At 40.7% G+C, this 16,576-nt stretch overlaps 1 protein-coding gene across 3 annotated transcripts in view; it reads right to left on the reverse strand.

Annotated features, from left to right (window-relative positions):
• acot7 (acyl-CoA thioesterase 7) overlaps positions 1-16,576 on the reverse strand; it is a 184,188-nt gene that overhangs the window by 127,371 nt on the left and 40,241 nt on the right. For all 3 annotated transcript variants that reach the window (XM_052039374.1, XM_052039373.1, XM_052039375.1), the window contains exon 4: positions 378-469. In XM_052039374.1, the coding sequence (XP_051895334.1) occupies positions 378-469 (92 nt within the window). The remainder of the gene's footprint in view (positions 1-377; positions 470-16,576) is intronic.

The raw sequence follows: 16,576 nt of genomic DNA on the forward strand, positions 1-16,576 counted from the left end.
GATGAACTAAATTTGGAAATTTTTGTTGCTGATTTCAGAATCACTAACCACAAATTTACTGGATTGTCCATCTGGTTCATTAATGGCCATCAGGGAAGAAAACCTGCCAGCCTAACTTATTCTGGCTTATATGTGACTCCAGACGCACCAATGGGTTACCTCTGTTCAGCAGTAACTAGGGACGGACAATAACTCCTTGCATTGCCAGCAACATCCATGTGAATTAATACTTCAACAAAATATGGCTGATTTCCAGCATTTTTCTTTTTAATTCAGATTTCCAGCAAGAAAGTTTATTTTACTCATCTTTTAAATAGAATTGAATTCTCATTTTCACAAAATCAAGAATTAAATTATGCAGCACTGTAATTAGTTACCTGCATAGGAGGAACCTTGACCACTTTATTTACATTCTCCACGGACAACGGTACATACCACAGTGTTGCCCGATTGGCCATTTGTTTAGCACCTAGAAATCACAAAAAGAAAAGATTCTTTCTTAATTCAGGTAGCATGCATTTACATTGTACTTTTCAAGTAATAAAAGGTCTCAAGTTGCTTCACAGGAGCATAATCAGACAGAATTGAGACTGAACCACAGGAGGAATCATTGAATCATTTCATTACAGTGGCACAGGAGGTTACTCAGCTTGCTCCTGGTGCGGTAATCACATCAGTCCCATTCCCTTGTTCTTTCACCAATGCTCTGCAAATTACCATCTCAATGCCTCTCCAATTACCTTTTGAAGGCACTGACTGATTCCGTTTCCACCACCGTTTTTGTCACCTCAATAAAATGATTTTCCTCACATCTTCCTTGTAACTTGTGCCACAAATTTTAAATCTACGTCTGTCAGTGCATGAGCCATCTGCTCGTGGGACCAGCTTCCCTATCTAAACTAGTCACGGTCATGTACACTTCTACCAAATGCTCTCTCAATCTCTTTTGCTTTAAGGAGGGGAACCGTAGCTACTCTAATCTAACCTTCATCCCTCAGGAGGCATTTCAATGAACATTATAGCGCTTTGTCAAAGAGGTAGATTTTAAAGAATGCCTTAAAAGCAATGAAATAACAAGGTAGAAAGATTTAAGGAGCTTGGATGGCAAGATTTAAAAGCTTGTTTAGTGATTCCAAAACTCTGCGTTCCAGAGCAGAGAACTAGGTAGATAAAAGCACAGCCACCAATAGCAAAACAAAGGAAATAGAAGAAAATGGAAAACTAGGAGAAAGGCTCCATAATATTTGTGATTCTATGCAAGGAAAGAGATGGTTGTTCAAATACACCAAACTACCATCAAGTATTTCCCCATCTCAACTAGACTTGGCATGCAGGAGATTGGCTAAACTAGCAGAGCATTTTTTTGGGGGGTGTTGGTTTCAAGTCTGACTCTAAGAGAGGTAAGCTTCACACATTACTGGAGAAACTGAAACCAACATGTTTACAATTAGTTTTACAGCAATGATACTTGCATGACTTTCTAAGCAACAGACTGCAATCCATGAGGATTGGCAGCAATACCTCCGGCACGATTATTCTCAACACTGGTGCCCCAAAAGGCTGCATCCTCAGCCCTCTACTCTACTCCCTATACACTCATGACTGTGTGGCCAGATTCTGCTCTAACTCCATCTACAAGTTTGCAGATGATACCACCGTTGTAGGCCGTATCTCAAACAACGACGAGTCGGAGTACAGGAAGGAGATAGAGAGCTTAGTGGAATGGTGTCATGGCAACAACCTTGCCCTCAATATCAACAAAATAAAAGAGCTGGTCATTGACTTCAGGAAAGGGGGCAGTGTACATGCACCTGTCTACATCAACGGTGCTGAGGTCAAGAGGGTTGTGGACACAGCCCAGCACATCACGGACACCAGCCTCCCCTCCTTGGACTCTGTCTTTACTTCTCACTGTCTAGGTGAAGCAACCAGCATAATCAAAGGCCCCACCCATCTGGGTCATTCTCTCTTCTCTCCTCTTCCATCAGGTAGAAGCCTGAGGGCATGCGCCACCAGACTTAAGGACAGCTTCTACCCCACTGTGATAAGACTATCGAACAGTTCCCTTATACGATGAGATGGATTACGACCTCACAATCTACCTTGTTGTGACCTTGCACCTTATTGCACTGCACTTTCTCTGTAGCTGTGACACTTCACTCTATACTGTTATTGTTTTTACCTGTACTACATCAATGCACTCTGTACTAACCCAATGTAACTGCACTGTGTAATGAATTGACCTGTATGATCGGTATGCAAGACAAGTTTTTCACTGTAGCTCGGTACAAGTGACAATAATCAACCAATACCAATATCATCCGGTTCCTCAGGAATGACACAAAACATGCAGTGCAGAAACATCACACAGAAAGAATCACTTTGAAGTAAAGTGACTGCAATTATACAGGCACTTGCAGCAGCCATCCATGATGTTTGTATGAAATGATGCAATTTTGATGGAAGCCTGAACCCATATAAAGCAGTCAGGTTAACAGAGAACCAGCATGGACTTGATCAGGCAAATGGCCTCTCTCTACACTGTCAAAAATATGATATTGTGATTCAATCTTGTCAGGTCTACTTCATGAAATCAGAGCTGTAAGGTGCTGCTAACTTGGGAAAGTGACCCCTAACAGCTGCCTTTCCTAAAATGGAGTGTTATAGGGAGTCTGCTAGCACTGTTTCTGGTATTGGTATTGGTACTGGTTTACTATTGTCACTTGTACCAAGGCACAGTGAAAAACTTGTCTTACAAACCGATCGTACAGGTCAATTCATTACACAGTGCAGTTACAGTGAGTCAATACAGAGTGCATTGATGTAGTACAGGTAAAAACAATAACAGTACAGAATAAAGTGTCACAGCTACAGAGAAAGTGCAGTGCAATAAGGTGCGAGGTCACAACAAGGTAGATCCTGAGGTCGTAGTCCATCTCATTGTATAAGGGAACTGTTCAATAGTCTTATTACAGTGGGGTAGAAGCTGTCCTTAAGTCTGGTGGTACGTGCCTTCAGGCTCCTGTATCTTCTACCCGATGGAAGAGGAGAGAAGAGAGAATGTCCCGGGTGGGTGGGGTCTTTGATTATGCTGGCTGCTTCACCAAGACAGTGAGAGGTAAAGACAGAGTCCAAGGAGGGGAGGCTGGTGTCCATAATGCGCCAGGCTGTGTCCACAACTCTCTGCAGTTTCTTGCGGTCCTGGGCAGAGCAGTTGCCGTACCAAGCCGTGATACATCCAGATAGGATGCTTTCTATGGTGCATCTGTAAAAGTTGGTGAGAGTCAAAGGGGACAAACCAAATTTCTTTAGCCTCCTGAGGAAGTAGAGGTGCTGGTGAGCTTTCTTGGCCGTGGCTTCTACGTGATTTGACCAGGACAGGCTGTTGGTCATGTTCACTCCCAGGAACTTGAAGCTCTCAACCTTCTCGACCTCAGCACCATTGATGTAGACAGGTGCATGTACACTGCCCCCTTTCCTGAAGTCAATGACCAGCTCTTTTGTTTTGTTGACATTGAGGGCAAGGTTGTTGTCATGACACCATTCTACTAAGCTCTCTATCTCCTTCCTCTACTCCGACTCATCGCTGTTTGAGATTTCTGGGTTGGCTTTCAGAAACATTGTGAATATTTTCTTAGAAATTTTTGAAACAACATTTGAGATTGCTGGCTCTGTTTGAACAGTGCAGACAAATTTGTAGGCCAAAAAGTTTGACATCTTTCTCTCAGTATGGGAAGGCAAGGCATGGATGGTGTACAATGACAAGAGTGTAAAGGCAGGACAATGCTAAGCAGGCAGTTGTGCTGAATCCTCAAGGGTTATACTTAACCAGAGTTGGTAATCCATACAAATCTCACACATTTGCCTAACTAAATGTAGCACTATTCAGCAATTTTAGCTTATTTAAATATCAAATTCCAAGCTTTTGTTTGCTAATACATATTAACAAACCATTGTGTGACTGAGTCTTGGCAAACAAAAATCATTTCTTTAATTTGTGAACTTAAATGAAATGCTGTACTGCTGTATAAAAACAGAAAATGCTGGAAACACTCAGCAAGTCAGGTGGCATCTGTGAAAAGAGAAACAGTTAATGTTTTAGGTCCAGGAGCCATCATCAGAACATCATACTGCTGTAGCTTACTTTGGAGAGCTTAATATTTGGATCAATGCTAAAAGCTTTAAATTTTTCATAGCCCATTAATTGTCTGCACAGTTTTACCCAATTTGATCAAAGCTCCAAGATACCAAACCGGGATAAGGCAAGTCTAGGCTATAACACAGCTATCTGAGCCCATACAAATCTGTTCATAATTAACTCAATCCAGTAAAAACCAGCATGGGGTTTTAATATTACAACATCATCAATGCTGCATTGCTATGCAAGCGTTTTCACACCATCTCAAACTGTCTCATACAAGATCTGTCAATAAACAAAAGGAATACATATGAACTATTGGTTTGAGACTAAATCTATCATTGCTTTTGGAAATTAGGTCAAAAGGCACATTTAAAACAAAACAGAGACTGTTTGAACAAAAGTTTGCTCCTCTAATCCATTTAATCACTTGCTTTCTAAGAAGTAACTTGACCTCCTTTTTGTTGGCCTTGCCTGTAAGTAAATAAATAATAAGAAAAACTTTCCACTTGGAAAACATTCCTATCACAACGAATTTGAAAATTATTCAGCCATGTATTTTTCAAAGTCCATTACATAAATAATAAAGTAATCATTGTGAAGATTTTATAACCAAGCTCATTTCTAATAACTCCCATGAAGTTGTAAGGCTCTAATTTTCTTGGTCCAATGAGGTCCTTGCTCTCTCAGAAATAGCCCTCAAGGAACTAATCAGGCCTGGGCCATGTAAGGAACTGGATGGGGCAGGGGGAAGTGAAGACCAGCGGATAGGGATTTGCTTGGTACGCTGGATGGGGTGGCCAGAGAATAAAAGGTAAGTATGGGACTTTCCTTCGTGGGGTCCAGTCCTGCACTAAGCTGTAAAAAAATAACAGCAGGTGGACAATGGGAACTAATTTCCCCAGCAACGATCCAAAGGAGCTTGGTGCAGAGAAAACTGTCACTCAGTGAAATCACATCAGATGCTCAAGTTTGACTCATGTCAAGAAATGCCTGGTCAAATTTCCAGAGGGACATGAGACAACATGGGAATCATCATTATCGAATTTCCCTCTGCAGCAAATACAAATTCATTCATGCATTGCTGACACAAAGAGTACCATACAATCTAATTTCTAGGTCAGCACACATAATCTCAACAAGACAATGCTATTATATTTAGTGAAGCAAACCAGTTTTGATCGTCGTGCTCACAATGGAGCCAAACTTGGAATGATTCCTTGAAGTAGATAGCAATTAGAATTGTTTCTAATAATCTTTTAATATCACTTTCAATTCCTTTGCAGTGGGTTTGTCTGGACCTAGTTTTGTGGACTGAGTTTTGTGCCTCAGATTCCCAACAGGCTTACTTGTCTTTGGAAGGACAACAACTTAAGCTCACCAAAATACCAGCGGTCAATGAAAACAGGTTGCATAAAATTAGTTTCTATTCCCTCAACCCTAATTGAGGTGTTATATAATTAGAAAATGACACAATGGGAAACTACTACCTGTGATGGCTATGCAAAGAAAAAAATCTTAAAAATGGCACCAACTCATTCTAGAGTGCAGTCAGAAGGCCATTCACCTTCACAAAGTTTAGTCAAAATCCATAGCATTGTCCCCCAAAAGCTAAGAATGTTGGGTCAGATGATATTTTCAAAGTTGACAAAATTTTGATAGGAATATCAAGGGAAATGGATCCAAGATAGAAACATGAGATTCTGCAAGAGTTTAAATACGGTACACAGTCTGATTGCTGGAATCAGCTCAATAAGCTGAATGATCTACCACATAGCAAGACATAGGGTCACAAAGCACCAATCAGTCACACACACACTGGCAGACACGTATCCCAGCAGACCAGTCGTTCTCTGCCCCACTCTAGCTTCCCTACTTCTGTTCTCTGCAGTTTGGATCAAACTCAGTGCAAGCCTACTGCTTTTGTTATTCTCATATTTGGCAGAGGCCTCTTGTTTCTTTGGTTCTTCTCATTATACTTCTCTTTATCTCAACATATCACTTTTGCCACTTGATCATCTGTGTGCCACCTATGCACTTCACAAATAACATTAGTACTTTCTGTACACAGCCTGATTCTATGTCTTTTCCCTCTGCTTTTCCTGCTCCTTTTTTTTCAAAGGCTATTCCACCCTAATATCTTTCCAAGAAAGGCCCTATACTTGAAACATCTTTCTGACAGATGGTGACAGTGACTCCAGTGTTTTGTTTTCATTTCAGATTTGCAGTATTTTGCATTTTAGTCAATTAGAGACTGGATGTCTCAAAAACTAATTAAATTGGTTTTAAAATAAAGGTGATATTTCCTCTCCAAATTCAGAAGACTGCTTCTTCCAGATATTCATGCAACTGAGGTTTATGCCTGTCGCCTCCAGTCGAGGCTAGATTACTGCAATTATAGGTCGATTATGAATCACTTTGACATCTTATGTCTGCTGGCACATCTTTTGATGTTATTGACCACTATGTAGGTAGTCTGTATTATAAAGCATCTGATGGTTAAGAGGCAACACAAAAGATTGAGGTGCAGCTACAATAACTGTTGCATTTTGGCCTATATATAAAGAAAACAGACACGAATACTCAGCTTCTATTGTCTGATCAAACAATGGTCTTGTACAGTCACCAAAATATTTCCAGTTTTCTGTACTTTATTTTCAATTGTCTTTGTACTTAAAGCATTCACTTCCTAGCCTGTGGTGCCACAGCAAACTGTTTAATAACTGTGCAAGGAAAAACAAACAACCTGCTGGAGGAACTCGCAGATCGAGCAGCATCTGTTGGGGGGGAAAGGAATTGCATTAGGACTGAGTGTGGAGAAGGAAGACAGCCAGTATTAAAGGGGAGAGGGGGAAGGGTGAGACAGGGGCCAGTATGTGATTGGTGGACCAAGGATAGTTGAAGCATGCTGGGCAGATGCAGCCAGGTAGAGGAGGGGGGGGAAGCAGGTGGACGATAGGTGGAAGTAGACAAAAGACAAACTGCTGCAGGAATCAGGCAGGTCAGGCAGCATCTGTGGAAGCAAAGGGATGATCAATGTTTCAGGTCAAAACCCTGCATCAGGACAGACAGTGTAAAAAGCGGATATCCAGTATAAAGAGGTGAGTTGGGGGAGTGAGGGGTGGAGATAGTGACAGAGGCTGGGGGACAACAAAGGACTGCAGGTTACGAAATCTGATATGGAGGGTGATGAGTGAAACCAGACAAGGAAGTGGTGCAGGGCAGATGGGAACAGTGTGGGGGGGTGGGGGGATTGAGTGGGTAGAGTGCGCGGGTGATAGGCAGATGGAACCAGGTGGGGGAAGGTGAAAAACACTGGGTAACAGGGGGCTGGGGATGTTGGAAAGAAGGGTGTGCGTGAAAGCAGTGCAGTTGATCAGAAGGAGAGAGAAAGGAGCAGAGGGGGTGCAGGGTACCTGAAATTGGAGAATTCAATGTTCATGCCACTGGGTTGTAGACTACCCAGGGGAAATACGAGGTGCTGTTCCTCTAGTTTGCGTTCGGCCTCACCCAGTCAGTGGAGGAGGCCAAGGATAGGTAGGTCAGTGTGAAAATGGGAAGTGGTGTCGAAATGGTTTGCAACCAGGAGCTCAAGATGGCCACTGTGGAGAGAGTGCAGGTGCTCGGCAAACTAGTTGTCCAGTCTGGCAGATGGAGCCAGGTGGGAGGAGGGGAGGGTGAAGGTGGGGACAGCCGCTGGGCAGTGATAAGCAGGGATGCAGAGGCTACCAGTGCTATAATCTGATAAGTAAAGAAGATGATAATAGGAGACATTAAGGTAGTGGTGAAAGGGAGATGGAACCAGAAGGGGGAGGAGGGCTGGGTAAAATGTGTGGGAAGTGGGTGGATAGACCTCGAAATGGGAGGGGAATGAAAATGGTGATGGGGTGCTGGAGGGGAGGGGATGGGAGAGGGGACAACAATGGGAGGACTGGAGGTGGATCAGAAGGAGAGGGGGGAGAGGACAAACAAAGGAGGCAAAGGTTATCTGAAATTGGAAAATTCAATGTTCGTACAACTGGGTTGTAGACTACCCAGGCAGAATACGAGGTGTTTGCATTGGGCCTGACCCTGGCAGTGGAGAAGGCTGAGGATGGACAGCTCATTTTGGGAAATATGGGCAAACTGATTTTCAATGATATCAGAATCAGCTAAGCTGCTATGGCTCACATACCTGACTGACATTGATGCCCTGATGGAAAGCCCACCGGATTCCCTGAAATTGCCGCTTAGTAGAAATTGTCCAGGCAAGATCAGGAGCTCATTATATAATAATAACGTAACTCACATTCAAACAGACTAAATTTGGGCCCTGAAGAGCCCATTTTTTGGAAGGGGAATGAAGGCAAGATATACCACTATGTGGGGCTTTGACAGAAGCCCGAAAATCCCTGATTGGCTTTGGCAATTCACAGGCATCCTTGCAGGCTCCCATCACAAACATTGGATCTCTTGCATGTGTTAATGAAGGACCTTGTGCTCGTTGCATAACCCTGATCCAAAATTAGGACAGTAGGCAGTTTTATGGACCCGAAACCAAGCCCTTTGTTTTTTGTTCCTGTGTGCCCCATGTGTACCCACCACTTTGTGTCTGCACTTGTGGATCTGAACAAATTTAATCCCTTTTCCTACACAAATAATATGAGAATTCAGCGCAAAACATGAATACACTCAATAAGCCTCATGAGAATCCAGTGCCTATATTCAAGGACAGACAAAGTGGCAATCACTTGATTTAGATATATGAACCATTGTCAGTCAATTACCACTGCTTTATGACTGACAAATTTAATTCTTTGTAGAAAGGTCAAGCTGAACATTCCTGAAATGATGAATATTTTGTATCAGACATACTTTTGCAGCAGCTCATTATCATAGAGTCCACAATGAAAAACAACAGCCATCGTCAATTTATTTCCTTAATATTGTGCCACTGAGTAAACTCTGTGTGTTATCATGCTGCTGTGTGCAATTAATACTGAATGATAATTATGAAATTCCTAAATGCTCTCATGGCTAATTTCCCGAGCGATGCTTTACTCGGGTAATGTGTTTTACTCAACCACAGATGGCAACTGAGAAATGAGAAGAGAGCACCATACGCTTGTTTTTCTCTTCCAATTTTGTTTTTATGTCAAAACTCTCGAGTCACAGATGTTTTTCGCTGGTGAAAAGACATGATAGGTTTCAGGCAAACCTGCCAATAACTGCTTGCCTCTTTTAAATGAACCAATAATGGTTATCCCCTCCCCCCTCCCTGTTTCACAAGCACCACTTAATGATCTAATCCTTTCTTTTTAACCTTGATGGTTTCTTATCAAATGCTTCTTGGTTTCTTCATCTGAATTCCTGAATTTTGAAAAGTAGCTATATTATTCAGACTTTCTTATATTTTGTTACAGTGTATGCTTTTCAGTTGGATCTTCTGCACCAAAGGATCAGGTACCTGCTGATTTAAACCCCGTGATAACCAACGAAAATTCTCTAGCAACTTTGCCTCAACTTTCCTGAAATGACGATGGTATAAATATGGCAATACATCAATGGCATGTCCACAACAAGAGGACCTACCAATAATCAACCTATCACAGTTTCAAGTAGCAACTGCCAATAGCAGTCCATTCAACAGAGATGGCAATTGTGTGAGATATGGTAAGGGAAATATGATCATCACTCTTTCGGAGTCCTTGGTACATTCCTGTCCACTTTGGTTCCATCAGAAAATATCGTGTTGTTTAAAAAATACACTGAATCTTTCAGTAGCTTCTAAGGGAATCCTCAGCAGAACTAACCTTAAGTGCAGTAAAGATGATACCAGCAAGTATACACCACCCATTAAAGGTCAATTGTGGGAGCTGCTGTGATTTGGTTGCTGGTGTCCTATGGCAGAGAACAAGTAAACAAGCAAAGAACTGAATCAGTGTCTGGCACACTTGTGGGATGGTCATGCATAGGTTCAGGTATGTGTGATTTCTTTTACGTTAAGTGAGATTCATTCTGATACGTATGTATTTTGTGTGGTTCGTTCACTCTCTTCTCTAAATCAGGTCATGGCGTCAAGCCTAATACAGAATCATAATTCCAACCACCAGTCCTGAATAGCACTGTGTGAGTACTGCACAGTTGGCATTGCCACCATTTGCCTGAAGTGTTAACATTGGGATGGATGTATAAAATTCCAAGGCATTATTCAAAGAATAGCAGGGGAGTTCTCCCAGTGACCTATACAGCATTAATTTGTCAACCAACAGCCAGGTTGCTTGGTCTTTTCTCCCATTATTGTTTGTGGGATTTGGCTGCCATACTTCCCTAAACTCCATAAAATCTTCTGGGATGTCCTGAGTTCATGAAAGGGTCCACATAATACAAGTTTGTTCTCCCTTTCTATTTGACATATTTCTTATTGTGGGTCCCTGCAGTGCGCATTGACAACAACAGTTGCACACGTTGCAGCAATGACTGAACATCAAAAATAATTTAAGGACAATGATAGGCTTAGAACATACTGAAGTTGTGAAAGGTATTATCTACATGCAAGTTCCCTCTCTTTCTTTTGATCCAATACTTCACATTAATCCAGTCAAAAATTATACTTAGGGAAACCAAAGCAATAATAAAGTCTCACGCCCTGTTTATATTTAGTATTCTGATTTGACCTTTGATTGAATATAAAATGGCAGATGAAAAGATTTTCAAAAATCACTTGGAGCTATTTGCTGTCTGAACCTTTTGAACTGGACAGCAGTTATTCAGGGATGTATTCTATAAAACAAAATGCATGACACAATCTTAATGAAGAAAACAGAAAGAGCTGGAACTACTCAGTTTTAATGAAAGGTCATTGACCAGAAATGTTAGCTTTGTTTCTCTATAAACAGTTGCTGCCTGACATATTGACACTTCCAGCATTTCCTTTTTATCTCACATTTCCAGCACCTGCAGTATTTTATTTTTTGGACAATCATGTTGAGGTTTTGAAATAAACTGCAATATTAATCAGGAAAGGATATGAGTACATACATGGGAGAATGATGCACACAGAATCAGTGGAATTAGAAGGACATTCTCTGCAACCAGGTTTACAATCTTGCTATATACACCCTGCAGAGAAAATATTCCACACAGTAATACACGATCTTTTGTTTATATACAAAATATTTTTAAATTCTTCTTCACACATGAAAATGCCACCATTATTATATCGTAAGGACAGAATTATAATTTAGATGAATCCATGTCATTTTTCTTCCAAAATAATTCAAACTCCCAGAAGTATGGAAAGAGTAATGATTTCAAAACAAGTTATTGCAATTTTACAACAAGTGCATTTTCATAACATTTTGGTGGCACTTGTATATAACAGAGGGAATAGATGATTAAAAAATAACAAATAAGGTGCCTTTCCATCTCAAGCTCTCCCTCACATTTCATACTTATTTATAAAAATTTCATCTTCTATCTGATCCATGGCAATCTTCTCTAATTATTCACTAAACTTGGCCAGAATACAACTATTTTGCCATCCGAAAACATATTTAAAATCATTTATAGAGAAAAAGAATGCAGAGGTTTGGTAAACCACTTCTTGTTTTCAGACCACTGCGAAATAATAATTACATGCAGCTAAAAATGTAAACGGGTCTTGACTCAAACTGAATATGACAGTATGCTTTTGGGAACAAGATTTGCATCACACCCAACCAAAACAATCCTGACAGGATGGTCTCTATAGCAACACTATGGAAATGTTGCATGTCTCTCTCCTGGACCAACATGCAACTAACCAAAAGCCACTTCTCACTCCTAATCTTCTTTTGATTAAATGCAAATTTAAGTACAGTTACTGTCCACCAAAATACTGAGTTTATTCAGATGTAAAAGAAAATTCACATGGGTAACTCAGGCTAGGAAAAGCAGTGGAAGAGGGGAGGGGGACGGTCACAGCAACATGCAATGTGCCATTCGGTATATTTCAGTCTCCTCCACGGAGTACAACATAAACCGCAAAAAAGAGGCTAATTGGAAATGACAGACAGCTAATAAATTCTGGTCCAATTATTTTCTGTTGTCAGATACTGTAAAATACTGCTTTAAGGAAAGTGCTTGGAAAAACATGCCTTTGTTTTAGAATTCTGCAATTCTCTCTAACGGCACCATCACTACGTACAACCCACCCCCATCACACCCAGTTTTAAAGACAGATTTCCCATTAGCTCCTGATTAAAAACATGGTGGCACAGTTTGCTGCTCCTGTGTGGTGGGGGACCATCAACCCTTTATGTCGTGTTATTTTTATACTATTACTCTGCAAGGAATGAAAGTGAGTATTTACAAAGGAAGAATTAGTAAATTCAAGGTTTATTCACAGTAAAGCTCAGCATAATTGTGAGTGATAATAGCAAACAAATAGATCACAAATACTTGAGACAAGCCCACGCCCATTTTTTTTATGTAGGCATTTTATGTAGACATACCTCAGCTAAAATGGTGACCAAATTCATGTCACGTAAGGATGTCACACATTCACCAATAATATGGGCACAGAAACAGCTGTTTCTGGGTAACATAGACAAGGATGTGAAAGCACTGGAGAGAGTGCAGAGGATGGGGCTAGGAAGACTGTCTGGACAGGGTTGTTTTCCTTGGAAGAAAGCAAAGATTTAATTAAGGTGTACTAAAATATGGGAGGTCCAGACATGGCAAGCAGAGAAAGCCTATTTCCCTTAGCAGAGAGGTCATTAACTGCTGGGGCAGCTCAGATTTAAGTGGTAGAAGAGAGGACGGGGTGGGGGTGGAGGGAGGTGGGTGGGAAGTATTTTACTCAGTAAATAGTGGGCATCTGGAACTCACTGCCTGAAAGGATGGTGGAGGCAGAAACTCTCATCCTATTCAAAATATATATATATGGATGAATGATTGATTAACCATAACCTGCCGGTCTGTGCAACAAATGCTGTGAAATGTGACCAACCTAAAGTTTTTGGTGAAATTGGTCATCATGGGCCAAATGGCCTTCTTCTGTACCATAAAATTCAATGATTCCAGCATGGAACTTGTTCAAAGGCATGTTAAAAGTTTCACTCAGATCTCTGCCTCCAAAGAAATCTTCCAATGTAGTTTCCATCATTCATGACACCATGCACCATGGATAAATTTAGGTCAGGAACTTTAGCAGGCGTTCAGAACGTTCCCAGGGACAAGTTAGCTGGCTTTTCCCTGTGGCATCAGTAATAAACCTCATTCATGGGTTACTGGTAATCCTTTCAACTATTTCAATGTGACCAACTGTTTTATAAAAACTATTTCTAAGTTACAAAAAGATTAAGGAACTGTGCAAGTCCTGTTCATGCAGTATTCAAGGGTGATCCTGCAAACAACAATAAGCGAACACAGCAATTAACCAAGAATTGGAAAGCACAATCCAGTAGGGACCTGATGCAAAAATCTAGTTCTCCAGATTACTTCAAATGGTTCAATTATTGTTTTGCTCTAAAACATCAATCACTTTCCACTCAAGTGCCATCTAAGGCCAGTAGCAGAATTATTGACTCTCGCTACGGGTTCTAAGGGTATGGGTTCAAGATTCAAACCAATAAATACTCCAATTTAAACTGCACTGCAACATCTTGGAACCTAAAGGCAAAGGAAAGTGGAATGGGAGTCAACCATTCAAGTATAATCAGTCTGCAATTAGATCATGGCTGTTTCTTGAAATCAACTCCATTTTCGTGCTTGGTCCCCTTTTCTCCTGATTTCCATAGACTTTAAAAATGTATCAGTGCAGCTGTGAATATACTCCATGCAGCCACATCCCTCCGAGTGAAGCAATTACTTCATTTCAATCCTGAATCGCTGACCCCTTATCCTGACTGTATGAAGTTATAGATACCCCACCCAGAGAAAGCAAACCTCCCAGCATATACCTAGTAAAGCCCTCTGATATTTCAGTGAGATCATCTCTCATCTATCTAAACTCAAGGGAGTATGGATGCATCCTGCTAAATCTCACCTTATCCCAGAACTGTCATCTTTTGACAGACATGTGAAAAGAGACCAGATAAAAGATTTTACGGTGCTATTCATCAAAGAGCAAGGAATTCCCCTGTGGTCTTGGTTAATAATCCCATCAACCAAAACCACTAAAAATAGATTAAGTACTCCTTCATATCACACTGCTTTGAGGAACTTGCTGGCACAAAATTTTTGCCTAAATAACAGGAATTATACTTTAGAACATCTGAGAATGTAACACACATGCAAATTCCTTTTCCTTAACTCTACTATCACCACTCAGTCTGTTCTCTCAGATGTAGAGTGCCTCCAGTTGACTATGGATGCCAGCAAATGCAAGGGCCTGGAAATTCTTATATTTTACAGTCTTTTTTCAGCACTGAGCGAATGAAAGTATTATTTTTAAGCTATAGAGGGTGGAGAAAAGATTCACAAGGATATTACTGGAACAGGAGGGCTTGGGTTATAAGGAGATGCTGGACAGGCTTAGGGTTTTTTTCCCTGGAGTGTAGGAGGCCGAGGAGTAAACTAATAGAGGTGTATAAAATCATGAGGGGCATGGACAAGGTGAATGGTCACAGTCTTTTTCCCAGGGTAGGGGAGTCCAAAACTAGAGGGCATAGTTTTAAAGTGAGAGGGGATAGATCCAAGGGGCAAGACCCGAGGAGCAAGTTGTTCCACACAGAGGGTGGTAGATCGATGGAAGGAACTGCCAAAGGCAGTGGTAGAGGTGGGTACAATTACAACATTTAAAAGACATTTGACAGGTTCATGGATAGGGAAGGTTTGGAGGGATATGGGCCAAACACAGGCATAAGGGACCAGCTTAGAGAAGCAACTTCGTCAGCATGGACGAGTTGGTTTGAAGGGCCTGTTTCTGTGCTGTATAACACTATGATTCCATGAAGGTCCTTGGTGTACTGTTTATACCAAGGTTACCTTCCTCTAAGATTACTTTCATTCATTAGCTATGCTAATGGAATATTGAAATTCCACAACAATCTTCTTCATGCACTGAAATCAGCCGACACCAAGCAGAGACAGAAATCCCTTGATGTTATTCTTTGGGTGCTGAGATTCCACTATCCCCTTGTTTGGGTGATGAAATTACCTGACATTCATCCTTGGGCACTGAATTTCACAACACTCACTTTTGACCTTCCTAACTTTATTCATATGTAAATTAGAATAATGTTTCGCCTGAACTAATAACTACAATTCTTATGCTCTGTGATTTCCCAAACTCCACTGGTGACAGCTACTCTGACAAATATACTTTCTCTCGGTCCATATTTTTAATTCCCACCATCACTCTTCTCCTTCAGCTCTGCTCCAATGTTTCAAGAAGTCACTCACCACCCAAATCCTCCATGTTAATAATGTTTTTGATAACTGCAGATCAGAATCTCTTTGTAACTTCCATTCTGTATGCAGATTTTTTACAAAAATTCATAGAAAACATCGCGTTTAATATAAAATCATTTGTACTGCATTCATACGCCAGGAGTTATACCAGGAAGAGTACTTGCTATACAGGTATTTCACAAGATCACAAGACAAGGGAGCAGAAGCAGGCCATTCGGCCCATCATATCTCCACAGGTTGGATCCTCACAGGGATTAATTTATGTCCACACTGCTAAGATAAAGGACTGTATGAATAAATACATAGGAAAACTTCCCCAAATTTAAAGTATAGAGTGACCTTGAATCATGTAACAACACATTTTGCCGGAATACTACTTTCCAAAGGTAATAGACACACTTTTCCCGATGGGACCTTATAAATAAGATTACGATGTTTACAGAATAGATGCAAAAACAGTCTGCTGTCAGCTCTAAGTACTTATTTCACTGCAAACATGGAAGTTATTATCTGGTAACTAACCCTTATGGACAAACTAAAGAGAGTGTGCAGAGAAAATAAATTCAACGACGCTGCTATGAGTGAATGGTTGAAGAAAAAAATAAATATAAGAGCCATTAGAACTCAGTAAAATCAACACAAAAGCAAGCTACCTTGTAAATAAACTTCAACGGAATGGATTTTAGACTTAAGGTTAGATGCACTTGGATGAAAATACAAATGCCATACTATTATGAATTTATTTAGATGAAAGTTGGAAATGAATTGGGGGTCAGACATTATCTCTATTAACAGAAAATCAATGACAGGAGCTCAAAGATTGCTAATGCGGTCCAATGTTCAGGGGATAAATGTCATATGACTCCCTACTACTAACTGAAATTGATAGAGGTGTTACTTCGAATTGCCCTTTCTTGGTTACCAAACCGGAAGATTGGAAGAGTACCCTACAAAAGGTATACCAAACAGATTAAGATGATGGGTCACATTTCAATGCCTTTTCTCATTAATGATACTGACTGCCACACTGCATATTCTTAGCATTTCTAATTTGTTTCAGAT

Source organism: Pristis pectinata, chromosome 26 (genome assembly GCF_009764475.1).
Source record: "Pristis pectinata isolate sPriPec2 chromosome 26, sPriPec2.1.pri, whole genome shotgun sequence".
NCBI classification, from domain to species: Eukaryota; Metazoa; Chordata; class Chondrichthyes; order Rhinopristiformes; family Pristidae; genus Pristis; species Pristis pectinata.